This window comes from Anabrus simplex, chromosome 6 (genome assembly GCF_040414725.1).
Source record: "Anabrus simplex isolate iqAnaSimp1 chromosome 6, ASM4041472v1, whole genome shotgun sequence".
In the NCBI taxonomy this organism is placed as follows: Eukaryota; Metazoa; Arthropoda; class Insecta; order Orthoptera; family Tettigoniidae; genus Anabrus; species Anabrus simplex.
Genome location: NC_090270.1, coordinates 260,285,272 through 260,307,826, shown reverse-complemented (window position 1 = coordinate 260,307,826; position 22,555 = coordinate 260,285,272). Strand labels below are relative to the sequence as shown.

Below are 22,555 nucleotides of genomic sequence, written 5' to 3'. Positions count from 1 at the left end.
TTCTCTCCCGTCTAAAACTGTCATGCAGATGGCATGTGGATTTCCGTTAAACGACGAAGTGTGACTATAGCAATTGTCTGTATGCGTCTCTCCGAACCAGATCAGCTATAGGAAGCAGGAATAATTTGTTCACTCCCTCGAAATGTAATGTAGATGGGTGTAATATTCCAACATTCTTTTATCTATAGTACGAGTAATAAATACAGAAGTTCAAGGTTAGTGATCTATGAAGGTAGGTGAAAAAATGAAAATAGACAAGAACGAATGAGGAACTTCTAGATACACAAGAAACGTAAGAACTTGGTACCAGTAAACGTGATATTCCCAAGATCCCTAGAAAAAATTAAACATTTCCGTAACTCCCCAAACTGTGAGTTTTGAAATTGAGTCTCAAAAGCAAAATAGCATAGGTATAAAATCTCAAGCAAATGTTTACCCTATGGAAACTTTCTTTTCCTAAAGCAATGCCCTATAGTTCCAAAAAACATTGTGAAAATTGGAAGATATATATTTCTTACATCAAACCGCAAAACGTATTGAGCAGTGGCAACTGGCTATTTTGAGTGCTGATGGTTCACAAATTCACAATAGTCCGCCTCTGTGGTGTAGTGGTTAGTGTCAATCGATAGGGCTGTTGCAGCTTGTCAGCTCTCGCGGAGAAGGCTGACTTCTCTGACAAGTCGAGTTCGGACCAGTCACCGAGGTACTAAAATCTCTCCCCTCGCTTGATTTTAATCAATCAATCAATCAATCAATCAATCAATCAATCAATCAATCAATCAATCAATCAATCAATCAGTCACTACTGATCTGCATTTAGGGCAGTCGCCCAGGTGGCAGATTCCCTATCTTTCGTTTTCCTAGCCTTTCCTTCAATGATCGCAAAGAAATTGGAAAATTATTGAACATTTCCCTTGGTAAGTTATTCCAATCCCTAACTCCCCTTCCTATAAACGAATATTTGCCCCAATTTGTCCTCTTCATTCCAACTTTATCTTCATATTGTGATTTCCTACTTTTAAAGACACCACTCAAACTTATTCGTCTACTGATGTCCTCCCGCGCCATCTCTCCTCTGACAGCTCGGAACCTGTTCAAGTGACCTTTCTCAGATAGTCACTTTTATATTCGTAAAGTACCTACTTAGTTTTCTCCAGTACAAAACTGAAAGTTTTGCACAACATTACAACTGTTATTGCAGTAAAAAAAAAAAAAAAACAAGAAAATACCGGATTGTACAGCTGCCCCTATTTTTTGCGAACATATGCAACCCTCCACTTCTGTGGTGTAGTGGTTAGTGTGATTACCTGCCACCCCCGGAGGCCCGGGTTCGATTCCCAGCTCTGCCACCAAAGTAGTACGAGGGTTGGAATGGGGTCTACTCAGCCTCGGGAGGTCAACTGAGTAGAGGTGGGTTCGATTCTCACCTCAGCCATCCTGGAAGTGGTTTTCCATGGTTTCCTACTTCTCCTCCAGGCAAATGCCAGGATGGTACCTAACTTAAGGCCACGGCCGCTTCCTTCCTCCTTGTCTATCCCTTCCAAACTTCCCATCCCCCCACAAGGCCCCTGTTCAGCATAGCAGGTGAGGCCGCCTGGGCGAGGTACTGGTCATCCTCCCCGGTTGTATCCCCCAACCCAGAATCTGAAGCTCCAGGACACTGCCCTTGAGGCGGTAGAGGTGGGATCCCTCGCTAAGTCCGAGGAAAAACCAACGCTGGAGGGTAAACAGATTAAGAAGAAGACATAAGCAACCAGTTAGGGTTAAATATCTCTTAGTCCTGTCTTGCGCAACATCTTACAGGAATTGTATGTGCAGTTAGTCCAATATAGACTTCCCCGCACAATGCAAAAACGGTACAAGAGGCAGTAAGTGAGGCCCTTCTCAGAAACACTGTAGCATTTTATGTACAGCGGAGTCCAATACTCCAGTCATTTTTACGTAACGTTAGTGCACTATACAAATCCTCCTTTAACTTTCGGCAGAGAATTGTGCACCTGATTGGTTCAAGAGGCCATTTACTTTTGACAGAAAAGGGTGGTCACAATATCATAGAAAACGTGCTAGGTTAGGACCAATTACAGACATGTCAATTCAACGTCATTTGGTATAGTCTCACCACATCGAAATTGATAGAAACGTGTTTTCACGGTATTTTATAATCTATGGCACGCAAATGCTGTACAGCAGTCGTGATATATTACGTCATGTACAGTAATTATTACCGCTACAGCCTTCAATCTATATATATAAAATAACTTGTCCTGACTGACTGACTGACTGACTGACTGATTCATCATCGCCGAGCCAAAACTACTGGACATAAAGAAATGAAATTTTGGGGATATATTCATATTAAGATGTAGGTGCTCGCTAAGAGAGGATCTTTTGATATTCCGTCGCTAAGGGGGTGAAAAGGGGGGTGAAATTTTAAAAAGAGTGTATCTATATCTCAAAACATTAAAAGTTTACAGATGTAAAAATTGGTATTTAGAATCTTCTTTTAGAATAAGGATACACATATTTTTTGTTTTCTGAAAATCCCAATAGGAGGGGTGAAAAAGGGTGAAAATGGGGAAAAATGGGTTGAATGCCTTCAATCAGGATACCGGTACTTATATCTCAGAAACTGAAGATATTACAGACCTGAAAATTGGTACTTTTGATCTCTTTTAAAAATAAAGAAACACGTATTTTTTTTGTTTTTGGAAAATCCAATTAATGGGAGGGTGAAAAGGGGGTGAATTTTTAAAATGAGTGAATCTCTATCTCCAAACTTTTAAAGTTTGCAGATGTAAAAACTGGTATTTAGAATCTTCATTAAAAATAAAGAAACGCGTATTTTTTGTTTTCGGAAAATCGCAATAGGAGGAGTGAAAAGGGGTGGGAAAAGGGTTGAATGCCTTTAATGAGGCTACTTATATCTCAGAAACAGAAGATATTACAGACCTGAAAATCGGTGTTTGGGATCTCCTTTAAAAATAAACACGTATTTTTTTGTTTCTGGAAAATCCAATTAAGGGAGGGGGTGAAAAGGGGGGTGAAATTTTAAAAAGAATGTATCTATATCTCAAAACATTAAAAGTTTACAGATGTAAAAATTGGTATTTAGAATCTTCTTTTAAAATAAGGATACACGTATTTTTTGTTTTCTGAAAATCCCAATAGGAGGGGTGAAAAGGGGTGAAAATGGGGAAAAATGGGTTGAATGCCTTCAATCAGGATACCGGTACTTATATCTCAGAAACTGAAGATATTACAGACCTGAAAATCGGTGTTTGGGATCTCCTTTAAAAATAAACACGTATTTTTTTGTTTCTGGAAAATCCAATTAAGGGAGGGGGTGAAAAGGGGGTAATATTTTAAAATGAGTCTATCTATATCTCAAAACTTTTAAAGGTTATAGATGTGAAAATTGGTATTTAGAATCTCCTTTAAAAATAAAGAAACACGTATATTTTGTTTTCGGAAAATCCAATTAATGGCGATTAAACAGGAGGGACAAATTGGGGTGAATTTTTGAAAGACTATATCTACAGAATATCTTGGAAACGTAAAATGTTACAGACGTAAAAAGTGGGTGTTTGGAATCTCCTGTAAATGTAAAGAAACATAGGTGATTTGTTTTTGGAAACTCCACTTAAGGGGAACTCAAAAGGGGTGAAATTTTGTAATGAGAATTTTTACAGTATATCTAAAAAAACATGTTACAGAAGTGAAAAATGGTATTTTTTTATCTCTATTAAACATAAAGAAACGTGTATTTTTAGTTTTCGGAGATATCACCTGGGTGGAGGGTGGGGGGGTAAAAATGACTGAAAATGGTGTTGAATTCTTTTAATTAGGCTACTGATATATCAAAAATGAAGATTTTACAGACGTGAAATTTGATATTTTCAATCTGCTTTAAAAGTAAAAATACACGGATTCTCTTAAAATCCAATGAAGCGGGGGTGGGGGGGGAGTGGTGGTGAAAGAATTGAAAAATTAATTGGCTTAATTGTATGAGAATACATACATCTAATAAAAACTAAAGTTATTACAGATGTGAAAATTCGTATTTGGATCTCCTTTAAAAACAAAGAAAAACGCGTTTTGGGCGGGAAACCATCTTGGAGGGCGGGAGTGTAAAGGAGTTGAATTCCTTTCATGAGGACACATAAATCAAAAACTGAAGAAGTTAGAGTCGTGATAATTGGTATTTAGAAGATCCTTTACTATTAAAGAAACAAGTATTTTTTTCGGGAAAGTTCTCTTAGGGAGGGGGGGGGGGGAGTAGTGTGAAATGAAGTGAAAAAAGTAAATTACTTTTATGGGGATACTTATATCTCAAAACTGAAGGTAATAGACGGTAATAGACGTGAACATTGGTGTTTGGAATCTCCCTTAAACATAAAGAAACAAGCATTCTTTTAATTTTTTTTTGGGGGGGGGCGGTAAATAAACTTAACGGCGGTGGGGTGTAGAAGGAGGTGAGACCAATTGATTTTACTGTTATTAATGTACTTATAAGGATCCTCCGTTGCTCAGGCGGCAGATCGTCGGCCTCTCAAAACTGGGTTCCGTGGTTCAAATCCCGGTCACTCCATGTGACATTCGTGCTGGACAAAACGGAGGCGGGACAGGTTTTTCTCCGGATACTCCGTTTTTCCCTGTCATCAGCCATTCCAGCAACACATAATAATAATAATAATAATAATAATAATAATGTTCCGGACCGTCGTCAAATGTGCGGACCGCGCTGGCAACGGCTCCTGGACGGGTAATGACTAAGAATGCAGTCCGGCCGCGGGTTCAGTGCCGCCAAATCACCCAATATGACACCACGCCGGACCTCCTGAAGGATTTTATCCATATTAAAAATGATTAAAGGAAAAGATGGCAAAGATTTACGGACCCAACTGACCAGGAGGAATACCTGAGCCTAGCCCGGGAAGTACGAAATCGATTGCTGGAAAGGAATATTGAAAAATGGGAGGAAACGTGCTGTAAAATAATAGAATACGAGTCAGGTCGGGAATTTTGGAGGATTCTCGCAGAAAACGAGTCAGATCGCGAATTTCGGCGGATTATCTAAAACAATAAGCATTCAATTATAAATTTCAGTATAATACCGTAGCGAAGCACGGGTATCTTGCTAGTAAAGTCATAAAACTGGACCGTAAGGCTGTAACACACCAGGAACTTTACGAAGCGAGAATTTCCGCTCTCCTTGTGAATACAGAGTTGTAAGTGCTAGACGTTAAAGCAGGAAGTAGCTGCGCGGAATTAGGCATATTAAATGTACCTGGATAAGCGACAGGGAGCAGTGATGGTTCAAAACATTTAGTCATGCTTTTTTTTTTTTTTTTCCGTACCCTTCCTTTACGCAGACTTGACTTTTCTGAAGTCTCAGATATTCTTCTTTCTTTCTTAATCTGCTTACCCTCCAGGGTTGGTTTTCCCTCGGACTCGGACCTGCAATGCTGAACAGGAGCCTTGTGGGGGGATGGGGAGATTGAAAGGGATAGACAAGGAAGACGGAAGGAAGCGGTCGTGGCCTTAAGTTAGGTATCATCCCGGCATTTGCCTGGAGGAGAAGTGGGAAACCACGGAAAACCACTTCCAGATTGGAGGAGGTGGGAATCGAATCCACCTCTACTCATTTGACCTCCCGAGGCTGAGTGGACCCCGTTTCAGACCTCGTATCACCGGCAGAGCCTCCGGGGATGGCAGCTAATCACTTTAACCACTACACCACAGAGGCGGACAACAAGTAAACTTACTCCCGCGTAATTACTACAAGAACACGATCACTCAACTAGAAAATTAAGATCGAAAACCAAACAGATAAACGAATTTCGTTGTAAACGACAATATTAGCAACTAACATTAATACAACAATAAAGTAAGGGCGAAGAGATAAACTGTAGAGGGGGAGTTAGACAGTTAATCTCAACAACCGCACGCTCTTCCCCCGTAGACAACAATAGCGCGGGTTCTTCAAAGCATTGTAAAACCTACGCTTTTCTAAAGTATTACTTACAAACACAAGAATATAAGGATAACCGCTAATGAATTGCAGGCGCTCCGCAAGTACAACCAGACATTTGTTTTTTGTTTTTATTTTTATTACTATTGTGTTTAGTAATTTTAACAATACATTGCAGTTCGGACCAATCAATCAATCAATCAATCAATCAATCAATCAATCAATCAATCAATCAATCACTACTGATCTGCATTTAGGGCAGTCGCCCAGGTGGGAGATTCCCTATCTGTTGTTTTCCTATCCTTTTCTTAAATTATTGCAAAGAAATTGGAAATTTATTGAACATATCCCTTGGTAAGTTATTCCAATCCCTTACTCCCCTTCCAATAAACGAATATCTGCCCCAATTTGTCCTGTTGAATTCCAGCTTTACCTTCATACTGTGATCTTTCCTACTTTTAAAGATACCACTCAAACTTATTCGTCTACTGATGTCATTCCACGCCATCTCTCCACTGACAGCTCGGAGTCGAGCAGCTCGTCTCCAAACTTTACAACATTTTTGTAATGCTACTCTTTCGTCGGAAAGCACCCAGAACAAATTGACCTGCTTTTCTTTGGGTTTTTTCCAGTTCTTGAATCAAGTAATCCTGGTGAGGGCCCCATACACTGGAACCATACTCTAGTTGGCGTCTTACCAGAGACGTATATGCCCTCTCCTGTGCATCCTTACTGAAAATGAAAATCTACAACCTGTTTTCCAGTCATTGACCGGGTCAGGGTTGGAATGAATGAAACATATATAGGCTGTTATTACAATGGGGTCGCCACTCCCAAAGTGATTTATTAATGAGTGATAAATGCTATGAAATGATAATGGAGAGTGTTGCTGGAATGAAAGATGACAGGGAAAACTGGAGTACCCGGAGAAAAACCTGTCCCGCCTCCGCTTTGTCCAGCACAAATATCACATGGAGTCACCGGGATTTGAACCACGGTATCCAGCGGTGAGAGGCCGACGCGCTGCCGTCTGAGCCACGGAGGCTCTGTGCATCCAAACTACAACCCCTAAATACCATTAAATCCATGTGCAGAGATCTGTACCCTTTATTTACAATCATATTTATGTGATTACCCCAATGAAGATCTTTCCTTATATTAACACCTACATACTTACAATGATCCCCAAAAGTAATTTTCACCCCATCAACGCAGTAATTAAAACTGAGAGGACTCTTCCTATTTGTGAAACTCACAACCTGACTTTTAACTCCATTTATCATCATACCATTGCCTACTGTCCATCTCACATCATTAGCGAGGTCATTTTTCAGTTGCTCACAATCTCGTAACTATTTATTACTCTGTACAGAATGACATCATCTGCAATAAGCCCTATCTCTGATTTCATTTTTTTACACATATCATTGGCATATATAAAAAACATAAAACATTTGTGGTAGCTTATTTCATTTACTTTTTGCTTTTATATTCATTTAGAGTTTTTTGCCAACTACGTACGACCCGGTCCCCCAAGAGAGGCTCGGGTGCCGGAAAAATGACCCGAGAAAACCGGTCTGTCTATGACAAGTCATATTTTGTTCCTTAACATTATATCATGTCTTGAATTTTCAACACATTTCCAAAAATGATAATCAAAATTATTCCCAGACGAGTTGTAGACCATAGGTGATTAAAGTTGTGCCTATAATCACCTATGGTCTACAACTCGTCTGGGAATACCTAAATATCAATAGTCTACGACGAATAGAGAAAGTCAAAGCCGCATACTTAAAGAGAGCTCTGGGGCTTTCGAAGTATACACTATCTCGACTTGTGTATGTTCTGACAAGGGAATCTTTCCTGATCGAAGAGCTACGCCTCAAGATGTCACTACCATCCACGACAAATTACGATCGACTACTTACGGAACTGAAGCAGAAAAGAGAAGACATTTGGTTAGATTTCTATGCAACAGATGCTATGACAACGCGGGGATGGATGGAAGTGAACTACGAATTAAGACATTGTAATTAGATTGGCTGTTCATGGCTTTCACTTTAAGCTTTGCAAAACCAAAACATTTCATGAACCTGAATTCGGATGCATGTGTAAATTGTGCGATCGTGAATGTGATAGATACCACGTCTTAACATGTCCTAATAGAGGGAAATCATTGACTAAATTCTGTTCAGAAGAATGAGACCTATGTGGAAATGTTAGAATTAATGTACTTACTTACATGGCCATTTGGCCGCAATAAAACTATTATATTATAATCAAAATTACACAGGTTTTATTTGGCATATAAATGCATATATTTTTTTGTTTTGTGGCATATTTTGGACATCTCATTATAACGACATATGTTGGTAATTTTCAATTGGATTTCGTTTTATAAACGTCAGAGTAAGCTCTAGAAATTATTTTACAGGATAGACTGGAATATACTTCTATACTTGGGAACAAAACATGACGACCTCGCCTTACACCACTACTATCCAGTGGTAGCCCGGTGTGTATCGGTGGCTTACGAGGACGGTTTGAAAAGTTCTCGGAATCACCGCTAGATGTCAGTGCTAGAGCAACGAGGTTCCCGCGCAATAATCACATATCCTTTGTGAGTGAACACGTGGCGCGTCAGTGCTCTAGCTGCAGGGGTGTGGTAGTGACGACTCTTTGTTGTTGTTCCCCCGTAGTGATTTGTGACAATGGAAAAAACTGAGATTCGAGCAGTGATTAAATACTTTGTAAAGAAAGGTATGGAAGCAAAGGAAATTCATGCCGACTTTCAGAACACACTGGGGGACTCTGCTCCTTCATTTTCAACCGTTGCCAAGTGGTAGGAATGTCTTCTGAACGGGTATATTATATTTTAACCGAAGAATTGGGTACGAAAAAATTATCCGCAAGATGGGTGCCGCGGTTCTTGACATTGGACAATAAACGCACCAGATTGGAAATGTCCGAACAAAGTCTGGCCTGTTTTCAGTGCAACCAACAAGATTTTTTGCGCCGGTTTGTGACTACAGATGAAACTTGGATCCACTACTATACCCCAAAGACAAAACAGCAGTCAAAGCAGTGGAAACATGCTGATTCACCACCACCAAAGAAAGCAAAGGCAGTGCATTCGGCCGGAAAGGTCATGGCCTCAGTTTTCTGGGATGCAAAAGACATTCTGCTGATAGATTATCTTCCTCCTGGCCAAACAATTATGGGGCAATACTATGCAAACCTCCTAGACCAACTACAGGAAAAGATACGCGAAACAAGGCCTGGTTTGGCAAGGAAAAAAGTCATCTTTCATCAGAACAACGCTCCGCCGCACACAAGTGTTATTGCCATGGCAATACTTCATGAACTGCGGTACGAATTGTTGCCACATCCACCTTATTCACCTGATTTGGCACCATCAGACTTTCATCTATTTTCCAAGCTGAAAATTTTCCTCGGTGGACGGAGATTTTCTACAAGGGAAGAACTGACAGCCGAATTGGAGAGGTATTTTGCAGGCCTGGAGGAATCTCATTTTCGAGATGGGATCAAGGCATTGGAACATCGCTAGACCAAATCCATTAGTCTACAGGAAGACTATGTTGAAAAATAAAAGCAGTTCCACTGAGGTAAGATACTTAATTCTAGTACATTCCGAGAACTTTTCAAACCACCTACGTATGTCTACTGTAGCCATAGTTGTCAAATCGTCTACTGTACTCGACACAAAGAAAGGGTAAAGACTGAAGAGAGTGTGAAAGAAAGGGGTTTGGGAACCTCTCCACACCAAACAAGGATCTCTTAGAACTCGTTAACTCAGTAAGGTGCAGGGTGTGATTGACTGCTGGCTTCCAGCTCGCTTCCAGGAACTGAGACCGTCATGTTTCGTCCCCAAGTATACTGAAGAACCATTGAAAATTAGTGTATGGAATGTTTCTAGCAGGTAAGAGCTATTATTTGCTGGTTGGGTTAATTCCTGGAAACTGGGCTATTGTTTACAGGAAGCAGAAGCAATTCTGAAAGTTATTTGACATTGTTCGTTTGCCCTTGCCTCTTCCTCCTTCAACACACTGAATGACCTTGGTTACTGAGGGGGCTTCAGTCATTCAGTTTCTTTCAATACGCCTATAAAACGAAAGTCTCGGTTAGTGACAAGTTGCAAAGTTTTTGATCGTGGGTTCGGTGAAAACATATTTGGTAGGTACCGGTACCGGTACGAATGGAGTGATATTATTCTGTAAATTGCGTGAGCAAGCGAAAGGATCAGTAACATCTAAAGTGTGTAGAAAATTAGAAAATGTACTGGAAAATAATTGCTGACTTTTGTACCTATGTGGAATAAGTGATATTCTTTGTGAAACCCCTTCATCTGCAGATTTCCAGGAATTTTCTCTAAGTGATCTAACTCTATTCAAGCACGCTCCCGTTACATCATGTGGTGTCGAAAGAAGTGTTCCCCGCTACAAGACGATAGTCAGCGACAACAGGAGAGGATTCTCATTCAACCACCTCAATCAATCACTACTGATCTGCATTTAGGGCAGTCGCCCAGGTGGCAGATTCCCTATGTTGTTTTCCTAGCCTTTTCTTAAATGATCGTAAAGAAATTGGAAAATTATTGAACATTTCCCTTGGTAAGTTATTCCAATCCCTTACTCCCCTTCCTATAAACGAATATTTGCCCCAATTTGTCCTCTTGAATTTCAACTTTATCTTCATATTGTGATCTTTCCTACTTTTAAAGACACCACTCAAACTTATTCGTCTACTGACGTCCTCCCACGCCATCTCTCCTCTGACAGCTCGGAACATACCATTTAATCGAGCAGCTCGTCTCCTTTCTCCCAAATCTTCCCAGCCCAAACATTGCAACATTTTTGTAACGCTACTCTTTTGTCGGAAATCACCCAGAACAAATCGAGCTGGTTTTCTTTGGATTTTTTCCAGTTCTTGAATCAAGTAATCCTGGTGAGGGTCCCATACACTGGAACCATACTCTAGTTGGGGTCTTACCAGAGACTTATATGCCCTCTCCTTTACATCCTTACTACAACCCCTAAATACCCTCATAACCATGTGCAGAGATCTGTACCCTTTATCAACAATTGTATTTTTGTGATTACCCCAATGAAGGTCTTTTCTTATATTAACACCTAGGTACTTTCAATGATCCCCAAAAGGAACTTTCACCCCATCAATGCAGTAATTATAACTGAGAGGACTTTTCCTATTTGTGAAACTCACAACCTGACTTTTAACCCTGTTTATCATTATACCATTGTCCACCGTCCATCTCACAATACTATCGAGGTCACCCTGCAGCCGCTCACAATCTTGTAACTTATTTATTACTATGTACAGAATAACATCATCTGCAAACAGCCTTATCTCTGATTCCACTTCTTTACACATATCATTGATATATATAAGAAAACATAAAGGTCCAATAATACTGCCTTGAGGAATTCCCCTCTTAATTATTACAGGGTCAGATAAAGCTTCGCCTACTCTGAGTTCTATTTTCTAGAAATATAGCCACCCATTCAGTCACTCTTTTTTATAGTTTAATTGCACTCATTTTTGCCAGTAGTCTTCCATGATCTACCCTATCAAATGCCTTAGATAGGTCAATCGCAATACAGTCCATTTGGCCTCCTGAATCCAGGATATCTGCTATATCTTGCTGAAATCCTACAAGCTGAGCTTCAGTGGAATAACCTTTCCTAAACCCAAAGTGCCTTCTGTCAAACCAATTATTAATTTCGCAAACATGTCTAATATAATCAGAAAGAATGCTTTCCCAAAGCTTACATACAATGCATGTCAAACTGACTGGCCTGTAATTTTCAGCTTTATGTCTATCACCCTTTCCTTTATATACAGGGGCTACTATAGCAACTCTCCATTCATCTGGTATAGCTCCTCTGACCAAACAATAATCAAATAAGTACCTCAGATATGGTACTATATCCCAACCCATTGTCTTTAGTATATCCCCAGAAATCTTATCAATTCCAGCTGCTTTTCTAGTTTTCAACTTTTGTATCTTACTGTAAATGTCAAGTATTAAAATTTACCTATGATAACAATGACATTTACAGTAAGATACAAAAGCTGAAAACTAGAAAAGCAGCTGGAATTGATAAGATTTCTGGGGATATACTAAAGGCAGTGGGTTGGGATATAGTACTATATTTGAAATACTTATTTGATTATTGTTTGGTTGAAGGAGCTATACCAAATGAATGGAGAGTTGCTATAGTAGCCCCTGTGTATAAAAGAAAGGGTGATAGACATAAAGCTGAAAAGATACATGAGGTCATAAATTGCAACAATCCTGATAATGGTGACTAGATCAGGTATGAAAGCTTCATTCATATAACACATATTTTGTGGGTACCGGTACATATACCGGTAACGAAACATTGATTGAATATTGAACAGTGAAAGTAACTAGGGGTATAGTGTTTATGTCTTCCGCAGAGTCTGTCCTTGTCTAGGAGTACCGGTATGCAGTAACCTTAATTAGTTCATGAACTATTCAGCATTATAGTTAATTTTTAGGTTAAAGATTTCAAAGAATTAACACTATTTTAACTACATTAATTGCAGCCTGTAGCAATTGTAATAAAAGTGTTTCTATATGTAATGTAGATGCAATTCATTAAGTCATATTTTGAATTTTATATGTCATATTTTTATGTTTGTTAGGTCATAAATGCATACGATACATATTTTTCCCATTTTTAGGTCATAGAAATCCACCTCCTACTGATTAGCGTTAATAGAGGATGGTTGCCTAGTTGTACCGTACGGTACTTCCTCTTAAAACAATAATTACCACCACAGACTCGCTTTGCAACGGTTGAAAAGTGATCTACTGTATAGTTAATGATTAAAGTAAAATTTAGACGTAGGTATATGTAGGCCTAGGAGGTGAATTCATTTCCATATACGCTACGCTGCCGATTTGGATAAAGAGAGCTGAGTCGTCCGCGACGTTCGCTCTTTGTTTCAAAGACAGTGTTTTTGTTTCGTGACGGGATAATGGGGGTGGTTCATATGTTTCCTCTGTCGACAGAGATGCTCTAGAAGAAGGTAATGGAAATGTATTTACTCAAGCCGATATCGGAATGAGTTGAGAGCCCGTTTTTATTGAACCCATAACAAATAGTGCCATTTCGTTTTTCCGTTCCATATGCCCCGAGATGCTCATAGCAGTTCTTTCAGCGTAGTAATGCCAATCGGTCATTAGCATCTCACGAGCAAACTCCTGGAATAGCAAATGTTTTACTAGCACTTTATCCGGGTAGAACTTAAACGTAAAAATGTCCGAAATATAAATCCTGCCTTTTGATGTACAGGCCGTACTATAGAAAGCGCGCTAAGCCCGTCAGCAGATTGATTGGGGCGGTCTAATTGAATATTGTACTTGTAAACATAATACATAATGACTGAATGATGGAAAGCACTCTTTGGATAATTATGGCTGTTGAAAGACAGACCTTTATTTTTAAGTATATCGCATGCCTATTTCTAAACTGATTGCATCAGGATTTATATAGGCCTAAACATCTCTTATTGAGATAATGAAAATCCACAGCCTGTTTCCAGTCATTCGACTGGGTCAGGAATGGAATGAACGAAGCCCCATCTAGCGGCGAGGATAGGAATTGTGCCGGCTGCTGAAGCCTGTCGCACTCCTCTAGGACAATGATTAATGAATGACAGATGAAATAAAATGATATTTGAGAGTGGTGCTGGAATGAAATATGACAGGGAAAAATGGAGTACCCGGAGAAACACCTGTCCTGCCTCCGCTGTGTCCAGCACAAATCTCACATGGAGTGACCAGGATTTGAACCACAGAACCCAGCGGTGAGAGGCCAGTGCACTGCTGCCTGAGCCACGGAGGCTCCCTTATTGTGATAATGAGTCCTCATAATTTAGGTTGTGTAGCGTATGTTATTATCGTGTGGTGAGTAATGTAAAGTCAAGGGACGTAATGTTTCTTGTGAAATTTATTACAATAATGTTATTGGCAATTTCAAACCACTTAAGACTTGGTTCCACACTTCATTGGTCAATACCTTAACTAACACATATAAAATAAAAGTTTTGGTTCTTCTTCTGAAGAAGTGGTTGATTGTGTTTGTTCACAGCTAGTGTGCAACATTGTGCTGTTTGCATGTACCAATGTGGCTGGAGTATTCACACACTACCCCAGTGAACTGGCACAGCGTCAGGCCTTCCTTGAGACCCGCCAGTGTATCGAGGCTCGCCTCACAACCCAGCGTGAAAACCAGCAGCAGGTGAGCAGTTTGAATAATACATAATTTGTCAACTCAGATAAGAGTGTGATTACTCATCTTGTACTCTGCTATCACAGGAGCGGCTGCTACTTTCTGTGCTACCCCGGCATGTTGCCATGGAGATGAAAGCCGACATTGCTGGCAAACCCAAGGATACCATGTTCCACAAGATATACATCCAACGGCATGAGAACGTAAGGTATAGCACAGTCTTTTACACTCCCCTGGCTTATTTACATGGTATTTTAAAATTCACTTCCTTTAAAATGATCTAGTAGAACTTCAGTATAGGCTCTCCTGCCAACACAGCTGCAGGCTTCCACAACACAATAGAAGATATCCTAGCTTAATGCTCCTTCTTTTTTAGCTGGCACTGGCACTTAGTTAGTTGCTACCAAATGTTTACAAGATGTCTTGACTAGTGTCGTCAATCCAGGTTTGTATAGTGACACTCGATTGGTTTAAATCATCAGGGTGCATGCAAAGGAGCCACACTGGCAACTGAAGGGGATGGGCTGCTTGCATCGCTCATTTCAACAAGTGGTTTTATTATGCCACAATTGGTAATCATTTCTATATTGAATTCTGGGAGTGATGCCATATTTCATACATTTTTAGCCAATGGCCAAAGGCAGATGCTATTGATGTGGGTAGTATATAAAATGTTGCACAGTTTACAATTCCATTATAAAATTCAATATATTTTTAGGGGTGGCCTGGTTGGCTATGAACATATCTCTCTCTTTCAAGTAATATGAAGTTTTACAGTATATGATTCACCTTTTGAAATAATGCACAGGTGGGCATATACTGGAGTTTTACCAATGATCTGTATGTTATTGCTGGACTACAAGCATGACTTGAGTTCTTGAAAACTAATGAAACATTATGAGACTTGTAGCTAAATAGAAAATTGTATAATGGAAAAACGCAAAGTTAACTTTAAGTAGAAGGTATTAGTAGATTTAGTGGATATATTTACATTCAGGTAAGTAAGTCATATTAAAGATGAAATTTTGTACATAGGAAATAACTTTCCAGTTCTCACAAATTTTTTCTCTAATGCAAAATCACTGATGAATTATTTACTTTATAGCAGAACTTTGCATATCACTTCTTACTTTGTATGAATGTTAGAAATAGTAAAAGAAAAATGTATAAAACTAAATTAATGAAGAAGAAAGGCATACTGGTAGCTATCCTTGTGCTAAGTAAGAGCCTGTAGAAAGAAAGAGGAGAAAGTTACTGAAGAAGATATATAGGGTGTTTTACAGTGGAGGGGCTTGAATCCAGAAACGAGAGGCCATGTGGCTGATGAGGACCTAAAACAATAATATGTCATCTTTCATGTGTCAGAAGTTTGTCACTACAATAAACTTTTGCTAGTGATGTCATTTAAGATGAACATGTCTTTGAAGAGTTGCTATCAGCACAGGTACTAATGTTAGTTTCAGATGTTCCATTCATCATTTCAGTCCTTATTGATGGGGATGTTATTAAATCACTTGGTGGTGAAGAACTGTCCCCACTATAACTGTGTAGACCTACTTGTGATTGCGAATTATCAATTTTAAAATATGATTAAAAGATTTTTGACATTCTTAATAGCATTCCTTTCACTTCCTCTTTCTCACATTTTCATTTTCTGAATTCTGCACCACTTAATTTTTTGGACATCACTTTTATTCCATCATCATCATCATCATCATCATCATCATCACCATCATCATCATTTCTCTTTATCCAGCAGTAGCCGGGTAGGAGCAAATATGGTTCCTTTCCACTTTCTTCGGTCTTTCCACCACTCCTCCTCTTAACACTGTGTCCCAGTCCAGGTTTGTTCCTATAATACTGAGTTGGATTGTGTCCTTCCATCTCAATCGTGGTTGTCCACGACCTCTCCTTCCTTGCATTTGCATTTTCATTACCTTTTTTGGCACTCATTCACTTTATGTGCCCAAACCATCTTAGTCAGCTCTTTTCTATCATTTATTTTTTCCAATCCAATTTCTTCCTGGATTTTCTCATTCTTTATTTTGTCTCTTCTACTCTTCTGTATCATACTCCTCAAGAACTTCATTTCGGCTGCCTGAATTTGACTCTCATTCTTCTTTGTCATTGTCCAAGTTTCTGCTCCATAAGTTTTTATGGGTACGTAATACATCTTGTATATAGTTTTCTTTGCTTCCATTGGCACATCTTTGTCCCATAACATGTTTCTTACACTATGATAGAAACAACTTCCAGTTTGCATCCTCTTACTAATCTCAGCATCCAGTCGAGCATTCTCCACTAATTCACTGCCCAGGTATTTAAACATTTCCACTACTTCCAGGGGCTTGTCTGCAAGTCTAATCTGACCTTTCCCTTCTTTCTCCCCTCGAGTCATAACAAGAGTTTTAGTCTTTTCTACACTTATTTTCAATCCACATTCTTCGATTTTCCCATTCACCACATCCAACTGTTCTTGAACCTTCCTGTCGTCTTCTTCCCAAATCACAATATCATCTGCAGATAACAACAGGTTCATTTCTCTTCCTCCATATGCTGCTTTTGCTGTTCTCATGATGTCATCCATTACTATTGTAAACAGGATTGGTGATAGAACACCTTCCCTGTCTCAGCCCACTTGTTATTTTGAACCAACTTTTCCTGCCAACTTGTGTTTGCATGCAACTACAACATTCCTTGTACATTGCCATGATCATTTTTATTAATCCCTGTCCAATTCCTTTTTGCACCAGACTGTCCCAAAATTTACTTTTATTCCAATACCTGTAAAAATTACATAGAAATGAGAGTTGATACAGTCCAACTTTAGTTGGCAGTCACCTTATAACACAGTACTCATACACAGTTACATAGCACTCTACCTACATGCTAAACAAAACTCATGTAGGCCTACCCTGACATCTGACCGACCTCTGATGATGTGAAGGAAATTGTGTAATGATGAATGACCAAATTTTCCCCCCACCATTGCTAAGCATGCACCTGGAGCAGACTCCTCCTCCACCTGCTACCCTGTAGTTGCACCTCTGCTGTCTGCTGATGAAGGTTGTGGCTGAAAACTTTTGACTCACATTTCTTTTACGTATACTCCTATCAACACATTTATATAGTAAGTCACTCCTTTTGTTTCAGTTGCATAGGCCTGTGTATTACATTCTCGTTAACTTTCTTAACTGAACATACAAGATTAATACAGCTGATCAACATCAAAGAATCAAGAAGATTTGTGGACTTAGATATGCTTTCTTGTTTTACTTCTTCAGATATACCTCCCCACATTTATGTGGGGATGATGATGTACTTATCTTAGTACGTGGCCAATAGATCAAGAAGTTGCTGCTTTCTTTCTTCCTCATACTCCTGTCTACATTCCTTTGAATATCAGGACTGATAACCTAGATGTTAGGCCATCTAAACAACAATCATCATCATGAAACTTACTTTTTAGTCCCCTATGGAAAATAATTTGAGGAACAAGAAGTATTCTTGTCTGCTTGCTTCAGATCAGAAGGAAGAGAAGTTAGCAATGGAAATAACAATCAATAGATTGATGATGATGATGATGATGATGATGTGGTCAGTGTAGTGGCCTTTGGTTCAGAAGACAGTTCTGGGTTTGATTCCTTGGCCGAGTCAGGGATTTTAATCTTAAATAGTTAATTCCCTTGATTCAGGGATTGGGTGTTTGTGCTGTTCCCAACATTCTTCCAACTCATATACCACACACAGCACTATTGTCCACTATAATAAGATGCAATTTCCCATACACGTTAGATGCCATCCATCCTCATTGCAGGATCTGTCTTACGAGGGCTGTATCAGGATAGCAATCTCTTTCTCTTAGGCTATTTTCACATGGTCCACTTGCTTTCCACGCCACGTCACTCCACTCCACTTCTCAGACACTTGCTGTCCACTTCTGTTAACTTGCCGGCAACTTGTAGTCCCCACCACATATTTTGCATCTCGGTTTGAATCTGGTCCATGGACACAAACGTTATCTTTGGGATTTATATTCTTACGAAAAGAACGTTGAGGTGAAAGCAGAGTACTAAGGTTCATTGGGTCCATCCATTGAATTCATATCACCTAGAACGAGGAGCTCATTGTTCTTCTAGATGAACGTACCAGTGATCCAAAAATGTTCTTTAATTACTTTCATATAAGTGAGAATTTGTTTCAATTGCTGTCAATCCTTGAAGCAAGCAAAATGTATTCCGCCGATATTTTGAAACAAAAACTTCGAACTTGTGACACACACAATGTTGACCGTTTGAAGGACTGATTTAGTGAGCTACCAATATGGCCTTGCTACCTACACCAAACTTCTGTAAATAAAACACTGGTTGACTGGTAGTTCCCACGAATAAGATTGTTTTTTTTTTTTTATGAGTTGCTGTACGTCGCATCGACACAGATAGTTCTTATGGCGACAATGGGACAGGAAAAGGCTATGAGTGGGAAGGAAGCTGTCATGGCCTTAATTAAGGTACAGCCCCAGCATTTTCCTGGTGTGAAAATGGGAAACCACGGAAAACTGTCTTCAGGGCTGCGGACAGTTGGGTTCGAACTCACTATCTACCGAATACTGGATAATGGCCACACTTAAGCAACTGCAGCTATCATGCTCGGTCCAAATAAGAAAATGTTATTATGTAATTTAATTGAAAGCAGTTCTTTTGAAATAAAGACTGCTAAAAAACCTTGATTAATTATTTTTCAATGACCCATGTTATTGTAATATCGAATAAATAGTTAACATATAACACATAGCCTATACATATAGCCTATTACTGTAGTTATCAACTTCTCTCTCTTTGGAGGTGTCCAGTTCGGCAAAAAGTGGAATCACTTCATGGGAGACTTCATTCCACACTAGAAGCCTTTAATTTTATTTGAATAGTCTGTTGTTCATTAATCCCTATTATTAACTTTTCAGTATCTATGAATGGAACCGACATTTTGAAACAAAAATTTCGAACTTGTGGCGCACACAATGTTGACCGTCTGAACGAGCTAATCTGATTTCGGGAGCTTCCGCTCACCCAGAGTGGAAGACACTTCAGGCCGGTTGACAGCAGCCTGCTGTTGACGAGAGTGGACGGAGGTTGCGCCACATGAAGTGTCTCATGTGAACGCTACCGGCCTTTTACCACACCTCTGGTGGAGTGGAGTGGAGTGACGTGGAAAGCAGTGGATAGTGTGAAAGGGCCCTTATTGTTACCTCAATTCTGAGGATCGTGATCTCTGAGGAGGCTACTGCTCAGTTGTTTCCATCTCTTTCATCCTCAGCCAGATGTGCTGCACCAAAGAGGTTCAACCCAGTTATATTTCTCAATAACGTTCGACCATCAAGTGGAAACTCGTCCACGATCTCTCTTGCTGGGAACATTTTGAAGAATAATCAGTGCTGTCATTCCCACATCACATAGTGTGTCCAAAGAATTGTAAAACTCTTTGTTTACATATTGGTGATAATCTGATTCTGAGGTTGAGCTGGTTTATAATAGAATCATTGGTGTGAAATGCTGTGTAAGGTATTATTATTATTATTATTATTATTATTATTATTATTATTATTATTATTATTATTATTATTATTATTATTATTATTATTATTATTATTATTATTATTATTATTATTATTATTATTATTATTATTATTATGATTATTATTATTATTATTCTTATGATTATTATTATTATTATTATTATTATTATTATTATTATTATTATTATTATTATTATTATTATTATTATTATTATCTTTTCTCTCCTCTTTAGAATTTATCACACGATTAACTTTCTGAATAGCTTAGCAAGAACTGTTATGATGTTAACATTGATGCTTTCACGGCCCATACTTGTAGACCTGATATGGGCTTTTGGGCTTATTTTGTGTCAAGAAAACAAGGTGGAACTCTTTATTTTTCACAGAGAACTTTGCTCCGCATCTTTAGAAGAAATTCTCAGCTGTCTACGAGGATGTCTTCTATAATAATGAGGTTTTGAATTTAAGAATATTTTACCGTTGGAAAATTGTAGTGGTATGCTCGTTCGTCACCAGGTGGCTCGCTGTATGCTGGCACAGCGCTCCAAGCGGGAGCTTGTACACCCCAGAGTGTGATAATTTCTCCTTGCTTATACCTAAACCATCAAAGCATTTGAGAATCGTAATGGAAACCTGGCCAGGAAAGAACAGGACATCAGAGAGGTTCTGAGGAATCACTTTGATCATCTATTGAACAGGACAGAAGCAGATCATAGAACAAAAGAACCAGCTGTTGAAAGTTGCACAGAGGAACCTCCCATTACATGGTCAGAAACAGAAGCAGTCCTTAAGAAGATGCCACAAGGGAAATCCCCAGGAATCGATGAAATCAGCATGGACATGATTAAAGCAGCAGGAGTCCAGGGTTTACAGTGGCTGCACAGAATGCTTGATGCAGTTTGGAAAGATGGCAAGATACCTACTGATTGGAGAAAGGGTGTCATTATCCCCCTGTTTAAGAAAGGAAATCACCAAAAATGTGCCAACTACTGGAGAACAACACTCCTTTCTCATGGGCTCAAGATTCTTGAGAAGATTGCGTGTCAACTTGGAGCCACAGTTTGAAGAGGAACAGTATGGCTTCAGGCCTAACAGGTCCACAACAGACCTAATCTTCAGTGTCCATATGTTAATGGAAAAATATTGGGGAAAAGGCAAAGATCTGTTTATGGTTTTCAATGACATTGAGAAGGCATATGACAGCATTGCAAGAGGGAAGATATGGGAATGCCTGAGAAAAGGAAATGTGCCAGAGGGACTGGTGAGGAAAGTTCAGATGCTGTATGAGAACTGTACCAGCTGTGTGCAATTGGGTGAAGGATATTCATCCTGGTTTAAGACCGAAAGTGGAGTCCAGCAAGGTAGTGAACTATCCCCATTATTGTCTATCACCATCATGGATGACATAATGCAGAATATCAAGAAAACCTCTGGTGAACTAAATGCAATGGCCTTCGCTGATGATGTCATGATCTAGGGAGAAACTGAGGAACAAGTACAGTCAAGACTCAATGAATGGAAGGTTAAGTTCCAGGAGTTCAATCTGAAGATAAGCAAACTCAAAACAGTAGTGATGGCAATAAACAGAGAGGGATGACCAGCAAATATCATGCTAGAAAACCATCCACTAGAAAGTGTGGAAAGCTTTACATACTACAGAAGTGTAATATCTCGAGATACACTAGCCACAAAGGAGGTGGAAAATAGAGTGCAGAAGAGCTTTCAGTTTTACCAAAGCAAAGCAAAGCAAAGTCACCTTCGTACAGGCCATGAAGGCCCTTGGAGGAGTGGAAGGTAAAGCCTTCCACCATTGTTAACCTCAAGACGTGATGGGGTAGAGTGGTTAGCTCTATGCCCGGCTGCCTTTGCCCCCAGGAATTAACCTGGTACTCATTTTTGGTGTAGGCTGAGTGAACCTCAGGGTCATATGCACCTCTAGAAGTGGAAATCTCATTTCTTAAATTGTACAACTTCCTGACAAGGATTCGAACCCACGTCCTTCCGGGCAACCGGAGCGCGCCTTTACTGCCTCGGCCAGGCAACCCCTTCTCAGTTTTACCAGCAAGTATAAACACTCCTCTGGGATCCCAAAGTACCAGCAAAATCAAAGCTGGTGATGTTCAATCAGTACTTCATACCAATCTTAACCTATGGTATTGAAACTTGCACCCTCACTAAGAAAGGCTCATCAAGGTTGCAGGCATCCGAGATGAAGTTCCTTAGGTCCACAATTCAAAAAACAAAACTGGACAAGTTAAGGAATGATGTGGTTAGGAAGGAAGCTGGGATTGTTACTTCATTGTTAGATCGGGTCAGCATGTCCAGACTGAGGTGGTTGGGCATGCAATGAGGATGGAGCAGATCGGGGAAGGACACTCGAGAACATCATTAACAACAGAACGTATCTCAATAAGACAGAATGGAAGAGGCTCGCCAACAGTACCTGGAAAACTGGAACTGTAAAATGATGATGATGATGATGATTGTACCTTGACTATGAGCAATTTTAGTGACAGTGCCAAACATGGTTTTTATATTATTCTTGCTAAAGGCCTTGGAATTTCTGTCCATAGTTTTGAGAATGTAAGGCAGGTAGGCAGTTTCCTTCACGTCTTTTTTTTGTGAGCTTTGATTAGTTGTCCCTCCGGGATGTAAAGCTCTTTGAATCTATACATCGTTGTAACCATTACCCTTGAACGTGAATTTGAGTGT

The 22,555-nt window shown here is 39.5% G+C and overlaps 1 protein-coding gene across 1 annotated transcript in view; it reads left to right on the top strand.

Annotated features, from left to right (window-relative positions):
• LOC136875966 (adenylate cyclase type 6) overlaps positions 1–22,555 on the top strand; it is a 364,554-nt gene that overhangs the window by 103,183 nt on the left and 238,816 nt on the right. Inside the window, exons 6-7 of the mRNA XM_067149581.2 lie at positions 14,131–14,280; positions 14,358–14,479. Of these exons, the coding sequence (XP_067005682.2) occupies positions 14,131–14,280; positions 14,358–14,479 (272 nt within the window). The remainder of the gene's footprint in view (positions 1–14,130; positions 14,281–14,357; positions 14,480–22,555) is intronic.